The sequence below is a fragment of the Nerophis ophidion genome, linkage group LG01 (assembly GCF_033978795.1).
Source record: "Nerophis ophidion isolate RoL-2023_Sa linkage group LG01, RoL_Noph_v1.0, whole genome shotgun sequence".
NCBI classification, from domain to species: Eukaryota; Metazoa; Chordata; class Actinopteri; order Syngnathiformes; family Syngnathidae; genus Nerophis; species Nerophis ophidion.
The window spans coordinates 8,074,507-8,097,693 of NC_084611.1; the positions used below are offsets into that span (position 1 = coordinate 8,074,507).

At 41.1% G+C, this 23,187-nt stretch overlaps 1 protein-coding gene across 2 annotated transcripts; it reads left to right on the plus strand.

The window, feature by feature from the left end:
• The first annotated feature begins 2 nt into the window (after positions 1 to 2).
• On the plus strand, positions 3 to 21,520 carry LOC133569606 (gastrula zinc finger protein XlCGF57.1-like). 2 transcript variants are annotated; one of them, XM_061874579.1, is made up of 4 exons: positions 3 to 292; positions 8,505 to 8,804; positions 16,646 to 16,936; positions 20,765 to 21,520. In XM_061874579.1, exons 1-4 carry the CDS (start codon positions 196 to 198, stop codon positions 20,815 to 20,817), a joined length of 741 nt encoding a protein of 246 aa, XP_061730563.1. In that variant the 5' UTR covers positions 3 to 195; the 3' UTR covers positions 20,818 to 21,520. The 2 variants fall into 2 exon arrangements, with proteins under 2 accessions (XP_061730563.1, XP_061778420.1); XM_061922436.1 differs by having other exon boundaries at positions 16,646 to 21,520.
• Positions 21,521 to 23,187: the final 1,667 nt, after the last annotated feature.

Genomic DNA, 23,187 nt, shown 5'->3' on the forward strand with positions numbered 1-23,187 from the left:
CACACTGATGGCGCAGTGGCGAGGCGGCAAGAGAAGGAGGGAGGCCTTCAGAGTGGCTTTGAATATTTACGATCTTACAACAACATCGATTCACAACGAATGCAGCGACAGGCCCCACAAATATTAATCTTCTCCAAAGTCCACGAAACGGCGATGGAGTGTTACCTGAAGTGAAGATTGAGGACGTGATAGAAGATGGACGACTACTGCTATGCTAAGATGGCGACGTCATGTCAAAGAGAAAGTGAAAGAGAATCAGCAACGGAGAAAAAGACGAAAACCGAAGACGAGGGTGAGTGAATTAAAGTGTCGTAATTTCTAAGCTAAGTCCTGAAAAGAGTCCATCCATCCATCCATTTCCTACCGCTTATTCCCTTTGGGGTGGCTACAATCGGGCGGAAGGCGGATTACACCCTGGACAAGTATAGGGCGGCATAGCTCGGTTTTTAGAGCGGCCGTGCCAGCAACTTGAGGGTTCCAGGTTCGATCCCCGCTTCTGCCATCCTAGTCACTGCCGCTGTGTCCTTGGGCAAGACACTTTACCCACCTGCTCCCAGTGCCACCCACACTGGTATAAATGTAATTTAGATATTGGGTTTCACCATGTAAAGTGCTTTGATTCATTAGAGAAAAAGCGCTATATAAATATAATTCACTTCACTTCACAAGTCGCTACCTAATTGCAGTGCTGAAAAGTGCATTTATGATTATTTAGCCGACTTTGTTGAAGAATGCAAAGAAAGAGCCGCCATGATTGTTAGCTTGAAGAAGGCAGTGGAGTTCACATAATGGCTGATAAATGGTGATTTGGTTATTGTCACGGTTATTTGGTGACGAACCCCAAGATGCAGAGAAGGAGGCAAGGAGATACAGAGACAAAAACAAAACCAAAAGGGTACAAACAAAAAGCAGGCACATGGGCGGATATAAAAAACTAAGGGCTATGAACGAACTAATCGGAAGCAGGGAACAAAAAACAGTAAGCTACAAAACACCTACCAAATATACGCTGCATTCACACGACCAGTCGGAATGACAAATAGAAAAGGACATTGACACGACAATAATCCAGCCCTGACTGGAGGAGAAAACAGGTCTTAAATAGTGCCTGGCTGATTGATTCCAGGTGTGGCCAGGTGCCAATCAGCCACAGGTGAGGGGTTACACAGCACTCGGGGAGACCAACAGGAAACAGAACCAAAATAAGAGTGCTGACAGGAACTAAAGACAAACGCAGAGGAAAAACTAAGACATACACCAAAACTGTCAGGGACAAGCCTGACAGTGTATAGCGCTTTTCTAGCTTCAAGGTACTCAAAGCACTTTGACATAGGGCTGGGCGATATGGCCTTTTTGAAATATGTCGATATTTTTAGGCCATGTCACGATACACCAAATATATCTCCACTTAGCCTTGAATGAACACTTGATGCTTATAATCACAGCAGTATGATGATTCTATGTGTCTACATTCAAACAATCTTCTTCATACTGCATTAATATATGCTACTTTTAAACTTTCATGCAGAGAGGGAAACCACAACTATGTCAATTGACCAAAAGTGTATTTATTAAACATTTATTAAGCAGTGGCACAAACATTCATGTCATTTCCAAAACAGAAAGTGCAAGATTGTCAGAGACATTTTTAAACAACCTATGAGTGAACTTTTGTGCATGATGTCACTAAGATGACATATCAAATAACACCAAATTAAAGTGTACTTTTTGTACAGAACACCACTACAATAGTTAAAAACAAATGAAGTGCACTTTTGTGCATGATGTCACTAATATGGCATATCAAAACAACACCAAATTAAAGTGTACTTTTTGTACAGAACGCCACTGTAATAGTTAAAAACAAATGAAGTGCACTTTTGTGCATGATGTCACTAAGATGGCATATCAAAACAACACCAAATTAAAGTGTACTTTTTGTACAGAACACCACTGCAATAGTTAAAAACAAATGAAGTGCACTTTTGTGCATGATGTCACTAAGATGACATATCAAAACAACACCAAATTAAAGTGTACTTTTTGTACAGAACGCCACTGCAATAGTTAAAAACAAATGAAGTGCACTTTTGTGCATGATGTCACTAAGATGACATATCAAAACGACACTAAATTAAAGTGTACTTTTAGTACAGAACACCACTACAATAGTTAAAAACAAATGAAGTGCACTTTTGTGCATGATGTCACTAATATGGCATATCAAAACAACACCAAATTAAAGTGTACTTTTTGTACAGAACGCCACTGCAATAGTTAAAAACAAATAAAGTGCACTTTTGTGCATGATGTCACTAAGATGACATATCAAAACAACACCAAATTAAAGTGTACTTTTTGTACAGAAAGCCACTGCAATAGTTAAAAACAAATAAAGTGCACTTTTGTGCATGATGTCACTAAGATGGCATATCAAAACAACACCAAATTAAAGTGTACTTTTTGTACAGAACGCCACTGCAATAGTTAAAAACAAATGAAGTGCACTTTTGTGCATGATGTCACTAAGATGACATATCAAAACAACACCAAATTAAAGTGTACTTTTTGTACAGAACACCACTACATTAGCCTTTAAAGGCCTACTGAAATGAGATTTTCTTATTTAAACGGGGATAGCAGGTCCATTCTATGTGTCATACTTGATCATTTCGCGATATTGCCATATTTTGGCTGAAAGGACTTAGTAGAGAACATCGACCATAAAGTTCTCAACTTTTGGTCGCTAATAAAAAAAGCCTTGCCTGTACCGGAAGTAGCAGACAACGATTCGGACCGAGAAAGCGACAATTTCCCCATTAATTTTTAGGCCATGTCACGATACACCATATATATCTCCATATTTTGCCTTAGCCTTGAAAGAACACTTGATGCATATAATCACAGCAGTATGATGATTCTATGTGTCTACATTCAAACATTCTTCTTCATACTGCATTAATATATGCCACTTTTAAACTTTCATGCAGAGAGGGAAACCACAACTAAGTCAATATACCCAAAAGTGTATTTATTAAACAGTTATTAAGCAGTGGCACAAACATTCATGTCATTTCCAAAACAGAAAGTGCAAGATTGTCAGAGACATTTTAAAACAAGCTACTAGTGCACTTTTGTGCATGATGTCACTAAGATGACATATCAAAACAACACTAAATTAAAGTGCACTTTTTGTACAGAACGCCACTACATTAGTTTAAAACAAATGAAGTGCACTTTTGTGCATGATGTCACTAAGATGACATATCAAAACAACACCAAATTAAAGTGTACTTTTTGTACAGAACGCCACTGCAATAGTTAAAAACAAATAAAGTGCACTTTTGTGCATGATGTCACTAAGATGACATATCAAAACAACACCAAATTAAAGTGTACTTTTTGTACAGAAAGCCACTGCAATAGTTAAAAACAAATAAAGTGCACTTTTGTGCATGATGTCACTAAGATGGCATATCAAAACAACACCAAATTAAAGTGTACTTTTTGTACAGAACGCCACTGCAATAGTTAAAAACAAATGAAGTGCACTTTTGTGCATGATGTCACTAAGATGACATATCAAAACAACACCAAATTAAAGTGTACTTTTTGTACAGAACACCACTACATTAGCCTTTAAAGGCCTACTGAAATGAGATTTTCTTATTTAAACGGGGATAGCAGGTCCATTCTATGTGTCATACTTGATCATTTCGCGATATTGCCATATTTTGGCTGAAAGGACTTAGTAGAGAACATCGACCATAAAGTTCTCAACTTTTGGTCGCTAATAAAAAAAGCCTTGCCTGTACCGGAAGTAGCAGACAACGATTCGGACCGAGAAAGCGACAATTTCCCCATTAATTTTTAGGCCATGTCACGATACACCATATATATCTCCATATTTTGCCTTAGCCTTGAAAGAACACTTGATGCATATAATCACAGCAGTATGATGATTCTATGTGTCTACATTCAAACATTCTTCTTCATACTGCATTAATATATGCCACTTTTAAACTTTCATGCAGAGAGGGAAACCACAACTAAGTCAATATACCCAAAAGTGTATTTATTAAACAGTTATTAAGCAGTGGCACAAACATTCATGTCATTTCCAAAACAGAAAGTGCAAGATTGTCAGAGACATTTTAAAACAAGCTACTAGTGCACTTTTGTGCATGATGTCACTAAGATGACATATCAAAACAACACTAAATTAAAGTGCACTTTTTGTACAGAACGCCACTACATTAGTTTAAAACAAATGAAGTGCACTTTTGTGCATGATGTCACTAAGATGACATATCAAAACAACACCAAATTAAAGTGTACTTTTTGTACAGAACGCCACTACAATAGTTAAAAACAAATGAAGTGCACTTTTGTGCATGATGTCACTAATATGGCATATCAAAACAACACCAAATTAAAGTGTACTTTTTGTACAGAACGCCACTACATTAGCCTTTAAAGGCCTACTGAAATGAGATTTTCTTATTTAAACGGGGATAGCAGGTCCATTCTATGTGTCATACTTGATCATTTCGCGATATTGCCATATTTTGGCTGAAAGGACTTAGTAGAGAACATCGACCATAAAGTTCTCAACTTTTGGTCGCTAATAAAAAAAGCCTTGCCTGTACCGGAAGTAGCAGACAACGATTCGGACCGAGAAAGCGACAATTTCCCCATTAATTTGAGCGAGGATGAAAGATTCATGGATGAGGACATTGAGAGTGAAGGACTACAAAAAAAAAAGGCGAGGGCAGTGAGAGCGATTTCAGATGTTATTAGACACATTTACTAGGATAAATCTGGAAAATCCCTTATCTGCCTATTGTGTTACTAGTCTTTTAGGGAGATTATATAGTACCTGAAAGTCGGAGGGGTGTCGCCAAGGGTGTAGTGACCGCCAGTGTCTCTGAGGGAATGAAGCCAAGCAGCTGCAGCAAGACGCAATCTCCGCTATGTCTCCGCTAAGAGCCGACTTATTACCACAATTTTCTCCCCAAAACCTGCCGGTTGACATGTGGTCGGGATCCATGTTCGCTTGACCGCTCGGATCCATAGTAAAGCTTCACCTTCGGGAATTTTAAACAAGGAAACACCGTGTGTTTGTGATGCTAAAGGCAGCTGCAGTGCATCGCTTCCCACCTCCGTCTTTCTACTTTAAGTTCTCCATTATTAAATGAACAAATTGCAAAGATTCAGCAACACAGATGTCCAGAATACTGTGTAATTATTAGATTGAAGCAGACTACTTATAGCTTGAATCGGGCTGGAAAAAAAATGTCCGCTACAACCCGAGACGTCATCATACGTGTCATCATTCCGCGACGTTTTCAACAGGATACCTCGCGGGAAATTTAAAATTGCAATTTAGTCAACTAAAAAGGCCGTATTGGCATGTGTTGCAATGTTAAAGGGGAACAATATCACAATTTCAAAAGGGTTAAAAACAATAAAAATCAGTTCCCAGTGGCTTGTTTTATTTTTCTAAGTTTTTTTCAAAATTTTACACCTCCCGGAATATCCCGAAAAACTGCTCCAAAGTGCCTGACTTTCACCATCGCTATATCCACCCGTCCATTTCCCTGTGACGTCATACAGGGCTGCCAATACAAACAACATGGCGGTTACCACAGCAAGATATAGCGACATTAGCCGATTCAACAGAGTACGCATGTATTGAAACAGATGGTCGGAGTATGGAGGCAGATAGCGAAAACGAAATTGAAGAAGAAATTGAAGCTATTGAGCGAATAGCTATTGACGCTATTCGGCCATAGCATGGGTGTACCTAATGAAGTGGCCCATAGCATGGCTGCCTTATTAGCATCGCCGGTAAAATGTGCGGACCAAACGATCAGGACTTTCGCATCTTGTGACACTGGAGCAACTTAAATCAGTCGATTGGTAAGTGTTTGTTTCGCATTAAATGTGGGTATCTAGTTTCAAATGTACATACAGCTAGCGTAAATAGCATGTTAGGATCGATTAGCGTAGCATGTTAGCATCGATTAGCTGGAAGTCATGCTGCAACCAAATATGTCTGATTAGCACATAAGTCAACAACATCAACAAAACTCACCTTTGTGATTTCGTTGACTTAATGGTTGCAAATGCATCTGCAGGTTATCCATACATCTCTGTGCCATGTCTATCTTAGCATCGCCTGCAGACACTGGCAAATTCAATGGGGGTCTGGCGGCAGATTTCTTGCCAGTGGTGCAACTTGAATCCCTCCCTGTTAGTGTTGTTACACCCTCCGACAACACACCCACGAGGCATGATGTCTCCAAGGTTCCAAAAAATAGTCGAAAAAATGGAAAATAACAGAGCTGAGACCCGGTGTTTGTAATGTGAAAATGAAAATGGCGGGTGTGTTACCTCGGTGACGTCACATTCTGACGTCATCGCTAAAAGAGCGATAAACAGAAAGGCGTTTAACTTGCCAAAATCACCCATTTAGAGTTCGGAAATCGGTTAAAAAAATATATGGTCTTTTTTCTGCAACATCAAGGTATATATTGACGCTTACATAGGTCTGCTGATAATGTTCCCCTTTAAGTATCTGTTCCCGCTCCTTCCTAATTTCCATAGGCCTCGTTTACACCGCACCCAAATCAGATTTCTTTTGACCTCAAGCGTGTTAGAATAATTGTGTAAATATTTTCACAAAACTCTCACGCTTAAGGACAGTTGCTATAGTTATTATCAATTGTGCTCAAGTGGTATTTTTCTTTGTCTGTTCAAAGCTGGCAATCCAAAAGATTGCAAGCCAGTATGGTATCAGTGTTCGTTTCCTGAATCGGCCGGCTGACTGCCAAGGCCAAACATCGGTTACAGTGACGCAGACAGAGCAGAGACAAGGCGATATCACAACAGTCAACACATTTGCATATTTGTTTAATCATATAATATGTCTAACTGGAGCTGGTTCAGGTTCAAAGTAGTGGCTAATAGTCCGGAATTTACGGTAGTTATTATTGTTGTCACCGACAAATGATCCGCATAGTTACAGAAATATTTCGAATGACGTAGTCAACTGCCTTAAACTATCTCAAGCTAAATTTAAAAATTGATGGCTAAATTAGAACCACTAAATCGACTTCATCTTCATAGTCCTTGAGGGTGCATGGGAGTTTGCCCAACCAGTCTACATGTGCTTTGTGGACTTGGAGAAGGCATTCGACCGTGTCCCTCGGGAAGTCCTGTGGGGAGTGCTCAGAGAGTATGGGGTATCGGACTGTCTTATTGTGGCGGTCCATTTCCTGTATGATCAGTGTCAGAGCTTGGTCCGCATTGCTGGCAGTAAGTCGGACCCATTTTCAGTGAGGGTTGGACTCCGCCAAGGCTGCCCTTTGTCACCGATTCTGTTCGTAACTTTTATGGACAGAATTTCTAGGCGCAGTCAAGGCGTTGAGGGGATCCGGTTTGGTGGCTGCGGGATTAGGTCTCTGCTTTTTGCAGATGATGTGGTCCTGATGGCTTCATATGGCCAAGAACTTCAGCTCTCAATGGAGTGTGAAGCGACTGGGATGGGAATCAGCACCTCCCAAGTCCGAATCCATGGTTCTTGCCCGAAAAAGGGTGGAGTGCCATCTCCGGGTTGGGGAGGAGATCTTGCCCCAAGTGGAGGAGTTCAAGTACCTCAGAGTCTTGTTCACGAGTGAAGGAAGAATGGGCGGCATCTTCAGTAATGCGGGCGCGGTATCGATCCCTTGTGGTGAAGAAGGAGCTGAGCCGGAAGGCAAAGCTCTCAATTTACCGGTCGATCTACGTTCCCATCCTCACCTATGGTCGTGAGCTTTGGGTTATGACCGAAAGTACAAGATCACGGGTACAAGCGGCCAAATTGAGTTTCCTCCACCGGATGGCGGGGCTCTCACTTAGACGTAGGGTAAGAAGCTCTGTTATCTGGGAGGAACTCAAAGTAAAGCCGCTGCTCCTCCACATGGAGAGGAGCCAGATGAGGTGGTCTGGGCATCTGCCCAGGGAGGCGTTTCGGGCACGTCCGACCGCTAGGAGGCCACGGGGAAGACCCAGGACACAGGGGGAAGACTATGTCTCCCGGCTGGCCTGGGAACGCTTTGGGATCCCCCGGGAGGAGCTCGACTAAGTGGCTGGGGAGAGAGAAATCTGGGCTTCTCTGCTTAGGCTGCTGCCCCCGCGACCTGACCTCGGATAAGCGGGAGAAGATGTATGGATGGATGGATTAGTAGTCAAAGAGGAGTCCACCATCAAAATAGCAATAAACTTTGTTGTCAGCAGAGGAGAAAATCGCTATTTGAAGACAAACCATGTAAACATTGATCCATCCTGTTGCAACAACACATTGGTCAGGTAAAACTAACCTGGCTCACCATGGTCTAATCCCAGCTATCACACTACACACACATACAGCACATAGAAGAAAGTGTGTAGAGAGTTCAAGAAGAAACATCTCATGGATCATGTCTGAGCTAAAGTGTGTTTGCGTTGTTTGTGTCCTGCAGATGTCCAGCAGCTGATTGGTCATCCAGAAAAACGTCTTCCTCAGTCAGGGGGGAACTCCACTTTGAAGCAGGAGACTCCACAGCCACCTCGCATTAAAAAAGAAGAGGAGGAACTCTGGATCACTCAGGAGGGAGAATCTCTTCTAGGAGTGCAGGAGGCTGATCTCACCAAGTTGCCACTGACTGTTGTCTCTGTGAAGATTGAAGATGATGAAGAGAAACCACAAGTAGACAACCTCTTAGCTCCACTCTCAGATATTGAGGTTGAAGAACCTTTGAGCAGCGATATAAACTTTAAAGGTAAGTATAAGGACATACACTGAGACCAAACAATCTGAAAGCTCTAAAACAAACCTGGGGTGTTAAGATCTTCAATCCGGCCCGTCGGACGTTTCAAAGTAATTTTGTTTAGAACTTTAAAATAGAAACTGAAGCTGCCATTATGATGTGCAGTGCTGTTTTCAAACTACCCTAAGTCTTGAACAATAGAAAGTATTTCAAAGGTTGGAATCTGTGAGTTTGAGTGATATACAAGTTAGACTCAGACTTTAAACTTTAAAGGGGAACATTATCAGCAGACCTATGTAAGCGTCAATATATACCTTGATGGTGCAGAAAAAAGACCATATATTTTTTTAACCGATTTCCGAACTCTAAATGGGTGAATTTTGGCGATTTAAACGCCTTTCTGTTTATCGCTCTGGAGGCGATGACGTCAGAATGTGACGTCACCGAGGTAATACAGCCGCCATTTTCATTTTCAACACATTACAAACACCGGGTCTCACCTCTGTTATTTTCTGTTTTTTCGACTATTTTTTGGAACCTTGGAGACATCATGCCTCGTCGGTGTGTTGTCGGAGGGTGTAACAACACTAACAGGGAGGGATTCAAGTTGCACCACTGGCCCGAAGATGCCAAAGTGTCTGCCGCCAGACCCCCATTGAATGTGCCAGAGTGTCTCCACATTTGACCGGCGATGCTAAGGCAGACATGGCACAGAGATGTATGGATAACCTGCAGATGCATTTGCAACGATAGTCAACGAAATCACAAAGGTGAGTTTTGTTGATGTTGACTGCCAGCTAATCGATGCTAACATGCTACGCTAATCAATGCTAACATGCTATTTACCGGCGGTGCTAAGGCAGGCATGGTACAGAGATGTATGGATAACCTGCAGATGCATTTGCAACGATAAAGTCAACAAAATCACAAAGGTGAGTTTTGTTGATTATGACTTATGTGCTAACCAGACATATTTGGTCGCGGCGTGACTGCCAGTTAATCAATGCTATTTACCGGCGGTGCTAAGGCAGACATGGCACAGAGATGTATGGATAACCTGCAGATGCATTTGTAACGATAAAGTCACAGAAATCACAAAGGTGAGTTTTGTTGATGTTGACTGCCAGCTAATCAGTGCTAACATGCTACGCTAGTCGATGCTAACATGCTATTTACCGGCGGTGCTAAAGCAGACATGGCACAGAGATGTATGGATAACCTGTAGATGCATTTGCAACTATATTACGTTTCCTTCCACCCACATTTAATGCGAAACAAACACTTACCAATCGACGGATTTAAGTTGCTCCAGTGTCACAAGATGCGAAAGTCCTGATCGTTTGGTCCGCACATTTTACCGGCGATGCTAACGCAGCTATTCGGCCATGCTATGGCTATGAATAGCGTCAATAGCTATTCGCTCAATAGCTTCAGTTTCTTCTTCAATACTTTCATACTCCAACCATCTGTTTCAATACATGCGTAATCTGTTGAATCGCTTAAGTCGCTGAAATCCGAGTTTGAATCCGAGCTAATGTCACTATATCTTGCTGTGGTATTCCCATTGTTTGTTTACATTGGCAGCACTGTGTGACGTCACAGGGAAATGGATAGTGGCATCGCAAATAGCGAAAATCAAGCACTTTAAAGCTTTTTTTAGGGATATTCAGAGACCGGTAACATTTTGAAAAAAACTTCAAAAAATACAACAAGCCACTGGGAACTGATTTTTATTGTTTTTACCCCTTTTGAAATTGTGATAATGTTCCCCTTTAATGATCCACAAGGGAAATTGTTCAACACAGTAGCTCAGTTACAATGATGGAGTGTGTAAGGATGGAAACTACAATCCAGGTATAAATAGACTAGATATAGCAATATAAAATATAACATATCTGCGTATATGATGTATACTTAAAGGGGAACATTATCACAATTTCAAAAGGGTTAAAAACAATAAAAATCAGTTCCCAGTGGCTTGTTTTATTTTTCAAAGTTTTTTTCAAAATATTACACCTCCCGGAATATCCCTAAAAAAAAGCTTTAAAGTTCTTGATTTTTGCTATTTGTCCATTTCCCTGTGACGTCACACAGTGCTGCCAATGTAAACAAACAATGGGAATACCACAGCAAGATATAGCGACATTCTCTCGGATTCAGACTCGGATTTCAGCGGTTTAAGCGATTCAACAGATTACGCATGCATTGAAACAGATGGTTGGAGTATGAAAATATTGAAGAAGAAACTGAAGCTATTGAGCGAATAGCTATTGACGCTATTTGGCCATAGCGTGGGTGTACCTAATGAAGTGGCCCATAGCATGCCTGCCTTATTAGCATCGCCGGTAAAATGTGCGGACCAAACGATCGGGACTTTTGCATCTTGTGACACTGGAGCAACTTAAATCCGTCGATTGGTAAGTGTTTGTTTCGCATTAAATGTGGGTATCTAGTTTCAAATGTACATACAGCTAGCGTAAATAGCATATTAGCAACGATTAGTGTAGCATGTTAGCATCGATTAGCTGGCAGTCATGCTGTTACCGAATATGTCTGATTAGCACATAAGTCAACAACATCAACAAAACTCACCTTTGTGATTTTGTAGACTTAATCGTTGCAAATGCATCTGCAGGTTATCCATACATCTCTGTGCCATGTCTGTCTTAGCATCGCCGGTCAAATGTGAAGACACTCTGGTACATTCAATGGGGGTCTGGCGGCAGATACTTTCGCATCTTCGGGCCAGTGGTGCAACTTGAATCCCTCCCTGTTAGTGTTGTTACACCCTCCGACAACACACCGACGAGGCATGATGTCTCCAAGGTTCCAAAAAATAGTCGAAAAAACGGAAAATAACAGAGCTGAGACCCTGTGTTTGTAATGAGAAAATGAAAATGGTGGGTGTGTTACCTCGGTGACGTCATCGCTAAAAGAGCGATAAACAGAAAGGCGTTTAATTTGCCAAAATTCACCCATTTAGAGTTCGGAAATCGGTTAAAAAAATACATGGTCTTTTTTTCTGCAACATCAAGGTATATATTGACGCTTACATAGGTCTGCTGATAATGTTCCCCTTTAATATCTGCCAGCATAAAATAGAATATAAACATTAAAAACAAAGAGAAGTAGCTGACATAGAAGGTGTCAGGTAATGAACGGATATTATCTATCGCTGTATGGGGAGTGATGATACAGCTGCATGGAGTGCGGAATGAAGGAGTTCTTGAATCGCACAGTGCGGGAAAGAAGCTGAATGAGCCTGTTGGAGTATGAACTCCGCAGTCCCTCAATTGTCTGGTGGACTGGGTGGGCAGGATTGTCCACGATGGCCAGCAGTTTGTCCAGTGTCCTCCTGTCCCTCATCGACACAAAGGCCTCCAACTGCGAGCCAGTAGTTTGGCCGGCTTTCCCGATCAGTTTATCAATCTGGTTTGAATCCCTTTTGCTGGTGCTGCTCCCCCAACAAACCACTGCGAAGTGCAGGGCACTGGCCGACAACAGACTGATAAAAGATCTCCAACAGCTTGTTGCACACATTAAAGGACCTAAGCTTCCTCAGGAAAAATAGTCTGCTCATGCCCTTCTTGTAAACAGCATTGCAGTTGTCCTTCCAGTCCAGTCTGCTGTTCAAATGGACTCCGAGGTACTTATACTGCCCCACTACTGCCACCTCCCGACCCTGGATCTTGATGGGTTATTACGTTTTTCTACGTCACAGCAGCTCTGGTGAGGCACAAAGCCGAGTGTGTCGTAGGGTTTTTACAACAAAGTTCGGCAGAAAAGTAATTAAATATATCAGATTGTAGGTGGGTTTTTTTTACCCTTTGCGTTTACCGTATTTTTCGGACTATAAGGCGCACACTTAAAATCCTTTTATTTTCTCAAAACTCGACAGCGAGCCTTATAACCCGGTGCGCCTAATGTACGGAATTATTCTGGTTGTGCTTGCCGCCCTCTATACTATTTTATTCTGTACATGGCAAGAAATCTGCGTTCAAAAGACTCCGGCTTATTAGTGATTCCTAGAGCTCAAAAAAAGTCTGCGGGCTATAGAGCGTTTTCCGTTCGGGCTCCAGTACTCTGGAATGCCCTCCCGGTAACAGTTCGAGATGCTACCTCAGTAGAAGCATTTAAGTCTCACCTTAAAACTCATTTGTATACTCTAGCCTTTAAATAGACCTCCTTTTTAGACCAGTTGATCTGCCGCTTCTTTTCTTTCTCCTATGTCCCCCCCTCCCTTGTGGAGGGGGTCCGGTCCGATGACCATGGATGAAGTACTGACTGTCCAGAGTCGAGACCCAGGATGGACCGCTCGTCGGGACCCAGGATGGACCGCTCGCCTGTATCGGTTGGGGACATCTCTACGCTGCTGATCCGCTTGAGATGGTTTCCTGTGGACGGGACTCTCACTGCTGTGTTGGAGCCACTATGGATTGAACTTTCACAGTATCATGTTAGACCCGCTCGACATCCATTGCTTTCGGTCCCCTAGAGGGGGGGGGTTGCCCACATCTGAGGTCCTCTCCAAGGTTTCTCATAGTCAGCATTGTCACTGGCGTCCCACTGGATGTGAATTCTCCCTGCCCACTGGGTGTGAGTTTTCCTTGCCCTTTTGTGGGTTCTTCCGAGGATGTTGTAGTCGTAATGATTTGTGCAGTCCTTTGAGACATTTGTGATTTGGGGCTATATAAATAAACATTGATTGATGGTGAAATGAGAAGTGTGACCGGTAAATGGCAGTCACACATAAGAGTTGCATGTAAATTGCAATATGATGGCAGTCACACATAAGAGATATGTGCAGACTGCCATATGACTCATATGTTTTATGTTGTTGTGATCCGATGGTCGGATCATCACCATATTGTTATTTTTCTTCCATTTTTATATCACTCTGCGGTTTGACATACTTAGTTCCTGTTTTGTTCGTTTCCATGGTCACTCATTAGTTTCAGCTGCTACTCTCTTTTTCCAGCACACCTGTCTTTACTAACCACCAGCGTTTTCTGTTCACTGATTGTCGGATCTTAGTTTGTTCACATACATCTGTTCATGACTTGTCTCTCACTCTCGTTTTCGCTAGCTCTCATGCTAAGCTTTATTTTATTCCTAGCGTTCACGCTAGTTGTTTTGTGTTTCCTTTTGTGTGCCTTTGTGCTTCGGTTTGTTTGTCCTATCTTTCCATGCTAGCGCTTTTATTTGCCTTTTCTATTTGTATCAGTGTTTTTGTTCATAGTTCCTTTTGTTTAATAAATCCCTTAGTTCTTACCTTTTTGCTGTGTTCTTGCTGACGCATCCACGGAGGACCGAATCCGGCATTACAATGCCACACAATGTTCCATTTAAAATATAGATTGTTACACACGGCGCTTAAAATCAAAATGTTTTAGTACGCCTTTGGTAAGCCATGAAGCTGCACCGCTTAATGGATTGTACTGTGCTTCAACGTACGAGTATTATTATGGTGTGTGTATAAGGTAAGACACATTATCCGGCGTTTTGTTTCACAACATTATGCAAAAGCCTTTTTTCTTACCTTTTGGTACCTGCTGATCTGTATTTGGGATCTGCATAAGTTCTGAAAATTTGCACACGTCCGCCTTTGTAGTCTGTAGGCGATAAGCTTCTTTTTCTCTTTCTTCTTGTTATGGGACATTCATCCTCCGCTGTTGCCATTTCTAATATAAAGTAGTGTAAAGTTTTTACTTATATCTGTCAGTACACTCGCCATGAAAGCGCTAAAAAATACAGGTGTAGTGAGTTTAAATTATTCACTCAAGGAACTTTAGTCATTGGAGAGTTATTAGACGGTTTTTCACAGGACACATATTGATTGAAGTCAATCAATCAATCAATCAATGTTTACTTATATAGCCCTAAATCACTAGTGTCTCAAAGGGCTGCACAAACCACTACGACATCCTCGGTAGGCCCACATAAGGGCAAGGAAAACTCACACCCAGTGGGACGTCGGTGACAATGATGACTATGAGAACCTTAGAGAGGAGGAAAGCAATGGATGTCGAGCGGGTCTAACATGATACTGTGAAAGTTCAATCCATAATGGATCCAACACAGTCGCGAGAGTCCAGTCCAAAGCGGATCCAACACAGCAGCGAGAGTCCCGTTCACAGCGGAGCCAGCAGGAAACCATCCCAAGCGGAGGCGGATCAGCAGCGCAGAGATGTCCCCAGCCGATACACAGGCAAGCAGTACATGGCCACCGGATCGGACCGGACCCCCTCCACAAGGGAGAGTGGGACATAGGAGAAAAAGAAAAGAAACGGCAGATCAACTGGTCTAAAAAGGGAGTCTATTTAAAGGCTAGAGTATACAAATGAGTTTTAAGGTGAGACTTAAATGCTTCTACTGAGGTGGCATCTCGAACTGTTACCGGGAGGGCATTCCAGAGTACTGGAGCCCGAACGGAAAACGCTCTATAGCCCGCAGACTTTTTTTGGGCTTTGGGAATCACTAACAAGCCGGAGTCCTTTGAAGGCAGATTTCTTGCCGGGACATATGGTACAATACAATCGGCAAGATAGGATGGAGCTAGACCGTGTAGTATTTTATACGTAAGTAAAGTCTGAATGTCATTAAAACAGTTAGCTCCGTCTTTTGACTCTTCTTCCACTCCCGTCCTTGCACGCTACACCAGTATTTTGACCGAAGAACCACCATTACATGTTATGTAGACCACAAGGAAGGGTTTTACATTTAGAAAAAATCTATAATAATATGACCCCTTTAATGCGCCCTATAATCTGGTGCGCCTTTTGTTCGAAAATAGACCTGACTAGACCAGCTCATCGGCAGTACGCCTTATAATCCGGTGCGCCCTTTGGTCCAGAACATACGGTATATTTTGCTGTGTTTTTTTAAAGCTGATCTGAGATGTAAAACAGGAGTGTTGTTCATACCTTGTCAATATTCAGTGCTTTATCGGTCATAGTTAAAATTGTAAATCGCACATTCTTTATTTTCATGTACATTCTGGGTGTGTCATTCAGTAAAAAAAAAAAATGAAATCCCATTCCTTTTTGTTAGGTGGTCCGTCGTAACGTTTTTAGCATTCTATCAGACATTATTGTGAGTTCCTGGAAAAAAAAAGCTGCATGCGTATATTTATTTTATACACACCGGCCCCCAGACAATGTGGGCCCCTGAGTCAAAATATTTGCCCAGGTTTGTTGTAAAATGAAGAAAAGTGAAAAAAATAAGGTTTGCTCAGTTTGTACTTAAACCTTTACTAAAAACAGCCGTTTGACTGAACACTTACACAGAAGAAAAATGTTCATTATTTGTGTGTTTGTGGTCAAAGTTTTCCCAATCTGACCCAACACATAATGACACAAACAGGGTTTCAGAAACATTGTATGTAAATTATCAAAAAACTTTCCATTCCCAGACAAAAGCTGTCTTTGTTCCACTGTGTAAGACGAGAGGAGACGGGAGGGGTTATCTGTTGTGATCCAAGACTTGCCCAAGCTCGAACCAGGACCAGTCCAAGCCAGAGGCATCATTTTATTTTGTGTTAATGTGACCGAAAACAATGGTTGTTTACATACCCCCATTCCTTTAGAAACAGCTGTTATGTAAACAGGGAAATTCCATAGAAAAAGATGTGGCGCACAATCTTTTGCCAGTGCGTGCTGAAGACTGTAGAAGAGAACAGCCTAGACTTTTCTCCTCAAATTGAGCCAAATTTAATTCTCCCTCTGTTTAATTCCTTGCTTCTTGTCACGTTTAATAGATGTCATCAGTGTTTGAACCTGACACAGGGCAACAAACATTTAGACACTAAATAATTGCCCACTAATTCAATACATTGTGTTGTTCGTGTCTTGCAGACATCCAGCAGCTGATTGGTCATCCAGAAGAACTTCCCTTTCAATTCGGGGAGCGCTCCACTTTGAAGAAGGACAGTCCACAGCCAACCACCTTTGAAAAGGAAGAGGAGGGAGAGTGTCTTCTAGGACCACAGGAGGCTGATCTCACCAAGTTGCCACTGACTGTTGTCTCTGTGAAGACTGAAGATGATGAAGAGAAACCACAAGCAGACAACTTCTTAGCTCCACTCTCAAATAGTGAGACTGAAGACGAGGTTGAAGTAACTATGAGCAGCGATACAGAATCTGAAGGTGACGTGAGGACTCACACCTACACCAAACACTCTGAATGCTCTAAAAACAAGAGCGGTGCAAAGCCTTTGAGCTGCTCAGTTTGTTCTAAAATCTTTGCTCGAGAGCGAGGTTTGTCTCAACACATGAGAACACACACCGGAGAAAAAACATTTGAGTGTTCTGTATGTGGTAAAAACTTTAGTCAAAAAAACAATTTGACTCAACACATGAGAACGCACACGGGAGAAAAACCATGTATTTGTTCCGTTTGTGGCAAAAGCTTTTCCCAAAATGGCAATTTGACTCAACACATGAGAACGCACACTGGAGAAAAACCATGTATTTGTTCCGTTTGTGGCAAAAGCTTTTCCCAAAATGGCAATTTGACTCAACACATGAGAACACACACAGGAGACAAACCATTTAGTTGTACGGTTTGCGGTAAAAGCTTTTCTCGAAAAGCCAGTTGGACTCACCACGTAAGAACGCACACGGGAGAAAAACCATTTAATTGTTCAGTTTGCGGTAAAAGCTTTTCTCGCAAAGGCAATTGGACGTTACACATGAGAACACACACGGGTGAAATAACATTCAATTGTTCTGTTTGTAGTAAAAGCTTTTTTTATAGGAGCAATTTGACAAAGCACATGAGGACGCACACAGGAGAAAAAACATTTAGTTGTTCAGTTTGTGGTAGATGCTTTTATCATAATAGCAATTTGACCCTACACATGAGAACTCACACAGGTGAAAAAACGTTTAATTGTCCTGTTTGTGATAAAAGCTTTTTTCTAAAAGGCAATGTGACCCAACACATGAGAACACACACCGGAGAAAAAATATTTAATTGTTCAGTTTGCGGCAAAAACTTTTCATATAAGAGCAGCTTGACTCTGCACATGAGAACACACACAGGGGAAAAACCATATAATTGTTCGGTTTGTGGTAAAGACTTTTCCCAAAAGGTACGATTGACTCAACACATGAGAGCGCACACTGGAGAAAAACCATTTAGTTGTTCAGTCTGCGGTAAAGGATTCTGTCATAACGCACACGCAGTAAGACACATAAAAACACACTCGGGAGAATAACCGATCAGCTGTTTGGTTTGTGGTATGTTGCTCATATGTGGCCACATCCATCCAAACTCAGGACCTTTTAAAAAAAAGTTCACTGCTTCTTTTACAAATCTCGGAGGTCGTCATACAAATTAGTATTACCTACTCATCTCCTCATGAACACTTTGTATAATTTGTTTGAACATTTCATTCGTTCGAGAAACTTGCTTGTTCTATTTGATTTCATGCTAAAGTCTACTATGTTCACGTCGGTTAAGTTTGAGTTTAAGTTACCTTGATTTTGGTCATTCTGATAGCTGCTTTGTTGTAATATTTGAACGGGGAGAAATGAATGTGTTGTGGCATTTGCGGGTGTCAGCGGCGGCTTGAGGAAACACTCGCTTGCTTTTCCAAACAGGTCTCTAATGGTGAACTACCAACGTGAGGATGCGAAACAAGAAGTCCTTGAATGTTAATGGTGTTGTTAATACCCTGAGACAAATTAGTTCATATTGTTATTTGTGTTGTTTTTAAAACGGCAGCCATTTGTATTAATATTCAGCTAAGTTGAAGTGTTTTGCCAAATTATATCTAATGATACATTTTTAGAATGTGCTTGTTCTATTTTTCGCCAAAGTAAGACAAAGAAGACAAGTTGTCTTTATTTTTAAGTTTTAAAGTCATAAATCCGATTAGGAAGACAATTTTAGATTTGGAAGGTGATCCCAGGATTTTTGTTTAAATTAAATATGGTTATTTCAGTTAGTAAACGTTGTTAACTAAAATACTATAATACATGTACCCTATATATATATATATATATATATACATTTAAAATCTCCTGACAATTGAGGGAACCCCTCATGAAACAGTTCTGTAGAGATGAAGTAGTCTTTTAATTTTTCCCACTCATACATATATATATATATATAAACACACACACACACACACACACACACACACAGTGGGGCAAAAAAAGTATTTAGTCAGCCAACGATTGTGCAAGTTCTCCCATTTAAAATGATGACAGAGGTCTGTAATCTTCGTCATAGGTACACTTCAACTGTGAGGGACAGAATCCAGGAATTCACATTGTAGGAATTTTAAAGAATTTATTTGTAAATTATTGTGGAAAATAAGTATTTGGTCACTTCAAACAAGGAAGATCTGTGGCTCTCACAGACCTGTAACTTCTTCTTTAAGAAGCTCTTCTGTCCTCCACTCGTTACCTGTATTAATGGCACCTGTTTGAACTTGTTATCTGTATAAAAGACACTTGTCCACAGCCTAAAACATTCAGACTCCAAACTCCACTATGGCCAAGACCAAAGAGCTGTCGAAAGACACCAGGAAAAGAATTGTAGACCTGCACCAGACTGGGAAGAGTGAATCTACAATAGGCAAGCAGCTTGGTGTGAATAAATCAACTGTGGGAGCAATCATCAGAAAATGGAAGACATACAAGACCACTGATAATCTCCCTCCATCTGGGGCTCCACGCAAGATCTCGTCCCGTGGGGTCAAAATGATCATGAGAACGGTGAGCAAAAATCCCAGAACCACACGGGAGGACCTGGTGAATGACCTGCAGAGAGCTGGCACTAAAGTAACAAAAGTTACCATCAGTAACACACTACGCTGACAGGGAATCAAATCCTGCAGTGCCAGACGTGTCCCCTGCTTAAGCCAGTGCATGTCCAGGTCCGTCTGAAGTTTGCCAGAGAGCACATGGATGATACAGCAGAGGATTGGGAGAATGTCATGTAGTCAGATGAAACCAAAATAGAACTTTTTTGGTATAAACTCAACTCGGCGTGTTTGGAGGAAGAAGAATACAGAGTTGCATCCCAAGAACACCAAACCTACTGTGAAGCATGGGGGTGGAAACATCATGCTTTGGGGCTGTTTTTCTGCTAAGGGGACAGGACGATTGATCCGTGTTAAGGAAAGAATGAATGGGGCCATGTATCCTGAGATTTTGAGCCAAAACCTCCTTCCATCAGTGAGAGCTTTGAATGGTTGACCAAATACTTATTTTCCACCATCATTTACAAATAAATTCTTAAAAATTCCTACAATGTGAATTCCTGGATTTTTTTTTCACATTCTGTCTCTCCCAGTTGAAGTGTACCTATGATGAACATGACAGACCTCTGTCATCATTTGAAGTGGGAGAACTTGCACTTGAAATTATGGAGTAAATACTTTTTTGCCCCACATAAACAATGTATGAAAACATTAGATATCTCTATATCTTAGGGACCAAGAGACTGTAACTCTGTTGCTGCGGCAGCAGAGACTTTATTCTGTCTCGACACTTTGTATTGATATTTTCAATTGCATTCTTCCCTTAAATGATCATGTTTACAGTGATTGTTTTATATGTATTTTTTTAATGTATGTCGCTTTGGATAAAAGCGTCTGCCAAATACGTAAACATAAACATATATAAACACCTGAAAGTCTTTATATCAGCCAATCTGTTTCATCGGATTCAGAATAAAACCAAATTCTGTCTTACCCAACAATGTTAGTATTTGAATATTGTTACTTGAAGACTTATTCCTGGTTACAATCATACTGCTAAGAAAGTATTGACTTATACTTTGCTTAAAATGAAAATGCATCATATTCAGTGGTGGATGGTGATTTTTGTTTTAGGTGGGCCTGAAAGTTTGCAAACCAAACAAAGAAATCCTCCCCCAGAAGATTTCTTTGTGATTTTCACATTTTTGTGCATTCTGACAAAATATCCATCCATCCATTTCCTACCGCTTGTCCGTTTCAGGATCGCAGGGGGTGCTGAAGCCTATTAATGAAGACAAAAAGAAAATGTCATAGGTTTGCAGCAAACTATATACAATATTCACACTGAAGGCATGACTCCACCATATGTTTGCAGAGAACTATTTACAATATGCACACACTCTTCTCACAAAATACAACCAATAGTACCTTAATGTTAAATATTACTTGTGCAAAGTAATCCTCCGATTTCCTATTTTCAACAGTCCGCTCATTTGAGCAGGAAAACGCTGAAAACCACCAGCCTGGCATCTTTGTTGTCTACCTGTCAACTGTCAGTTTAGACCAGTGGTTCTCAACCTTTTTTCAGTGATGTACCCCCTGTGAACATTTTATTCATTCAAGTACCCCCTAATCAGAGCAAAGTATTTTTGGTTGAAAAAAGAGATAAAGGAGTAAAACACAGCACTATGTCATCATTTTCTGATTTATTAAATTGTATAACAGTGCAAAATATTGCTCATGTGTAGCGGTCTTTCTTGAACTATTTGGAAATAAAAGATATAGAAATAACAAAAAACTTGTGGAAAAATAAACAAGTGATTCAATTATAAATAAAGATTTCTACACATAGAAGTAACCATCAACTTAAAGAGCCCTCTTTGGGGATTGTAATAGAGATCCATCTGGATTCATCAACTTACTTCTAAACATTTCTTCACAAAAAAAAAAAATCTTTAAAGGGGAACATTATCACAATTTCAAAAGGGTTAAAAACAATAAAAATCAGTTCCCAGTGGCTTGTTGTATTTTTTGAAGTTTTTTTCAAAATTTTACCGGTCCCGGAACATCCCTAAATAAAGCTTTAAAGTGCCTTATTTTCACAGGGACTATCCATGTCCCTGTGACGTCATACAGTGCTGCCAATACAAACAACATGGCGGTTACCACAGCAAGATATAGCGACATTAGCTCGGATTCAGACTCGGATTTCAGCGACTTAAGCGATTCAACAGATTACGCGTGTATTGAAACAGATGGTCGGAGTATGCAGGCAGATAGCGAAAACAAAATTGAAGAAGAAACTGAAGCTATTGAGCTATTCGGCCATAGCGTGGGTGTACCTAATGAAGTGACCCATAGCATGGCTGCCTTATTAGCATCGCCGGTAAAATGTGCGGACCAAACGATCAGGACTTTCGCATCTTGTGACACTGGAGCAACTTAAATCCGTCGATTGGTAAGTGTTTGTTTCGCATTAAATGTGGGTATCTAGTTTTAAATGTACATACAGCTAGCGTAAATAGCATGTTAGCAATGATTAGCGTAGCATGTTAGCATCGATTAGCTGGCAGTCATGCCGTGACCAAATATGTCTGATTAGCACATAAGTCAACAACATCAACAAAACTCACCTTTGTGATTTCGTTGACTTAATCGTTGCAAATGCATCTGCAGGTTATCCATACATCTCTGTGCCATGTCTGTCTTAGCATCGCCGGTCAAATGTGGAGACACTCTGGCACATTCAATGGGGGTCTGGCGGCAGATTTCTTGCCAGTGGTGCAACTTGAATCCCTCCCTGTTAGTGTTGTTACACCCTCCGACAACACACCGACGAGGCATGATGTCTCCAAGGTTCCAAAAAATAGTCGAAAAAACGGAAAATAACAGAGCTGAGACCCGGTGTTTGTAATGTGAAAATGAAAATGGCGGGTGTGTTACCTCGGCGACGTCACGTTCTGACGTCATCGCTAAAAGACCGATAATCAGAAAGGCGTTTAATTCGCCAAAATTCACCCATTTAGAGTTCGGAAATCGGTTAAAAAAATACATGGTCTTTTTTCTGCATCATCAAGGTATATATTGACGCTTGCATAGGTCTGCTGATAATGTTCCCCTTTAACATCAATATTTATGGAACACGTCCACAAAAAAATCTAGCTGGCAACATTGAATATTGCATTGTTGCATTTCTTTTCACAGTTTATGAACTTACATCCACATTTTGTTGAAGTATTATTCAATAAATATATTTATAAAGGATTTTTGAATTGTTGCTATTTTTAGAATATTTTTTTAAAAATCTCACGTACCCCTTGGCATAACTTCAAGTACCCCCAGGGGTACGCGTACCCCTGCTCGCCGGCTCCTCATCACCACTTCAAGATGGCGGCCCAATTTCTCGCGTACTAGCAGCCAATGCTGCGTCCACTTATAAGATGTCTGGTTGTGTTGAAACTTAGGTTGACTGGCAACACTAAATGGTGCCTAGTGTGTGAATGTGAGTGTGAATGTTGTCTGTCCATCTGTGTTGGCCCTGCGATGAGGTGGCGACTTGTCCAGGATGTACCCCGCCTTCCGCCCGAATGCAGCTGAGATAGGCTCTAGCACCACGCGCAACCCCAAAAGGGACAAGTGGTAGAAAATGGATGGATGGATATAAATTGGCCCTAGTGCGTGAAT

Excerpts from the sequence above, each read along its gene's own strand:
- LOC133569606 (XM_061922436.1), top strand. The coding sequence starts at position 196 with ATGGACGACTACTGCTATGCTAAGATGGCGACGTCATGTCAAAGAGAA. Across the intron at positions 293-8,504 it reads GACGAAAACCGAAGACGAGG|ATGTCCAGCAGCTGATTGGT; the intron begins GTGAGTGAATTA and ends TGTGTCCTGCAG. Across the intron at positions 8,805-16,645 it reads CAGCGATATAAACTTTAAAG|ACATCCAGCAGCTGATTGGT; the intron begins GTAAGTATAAGG and ends CGTGTCTTGCAG.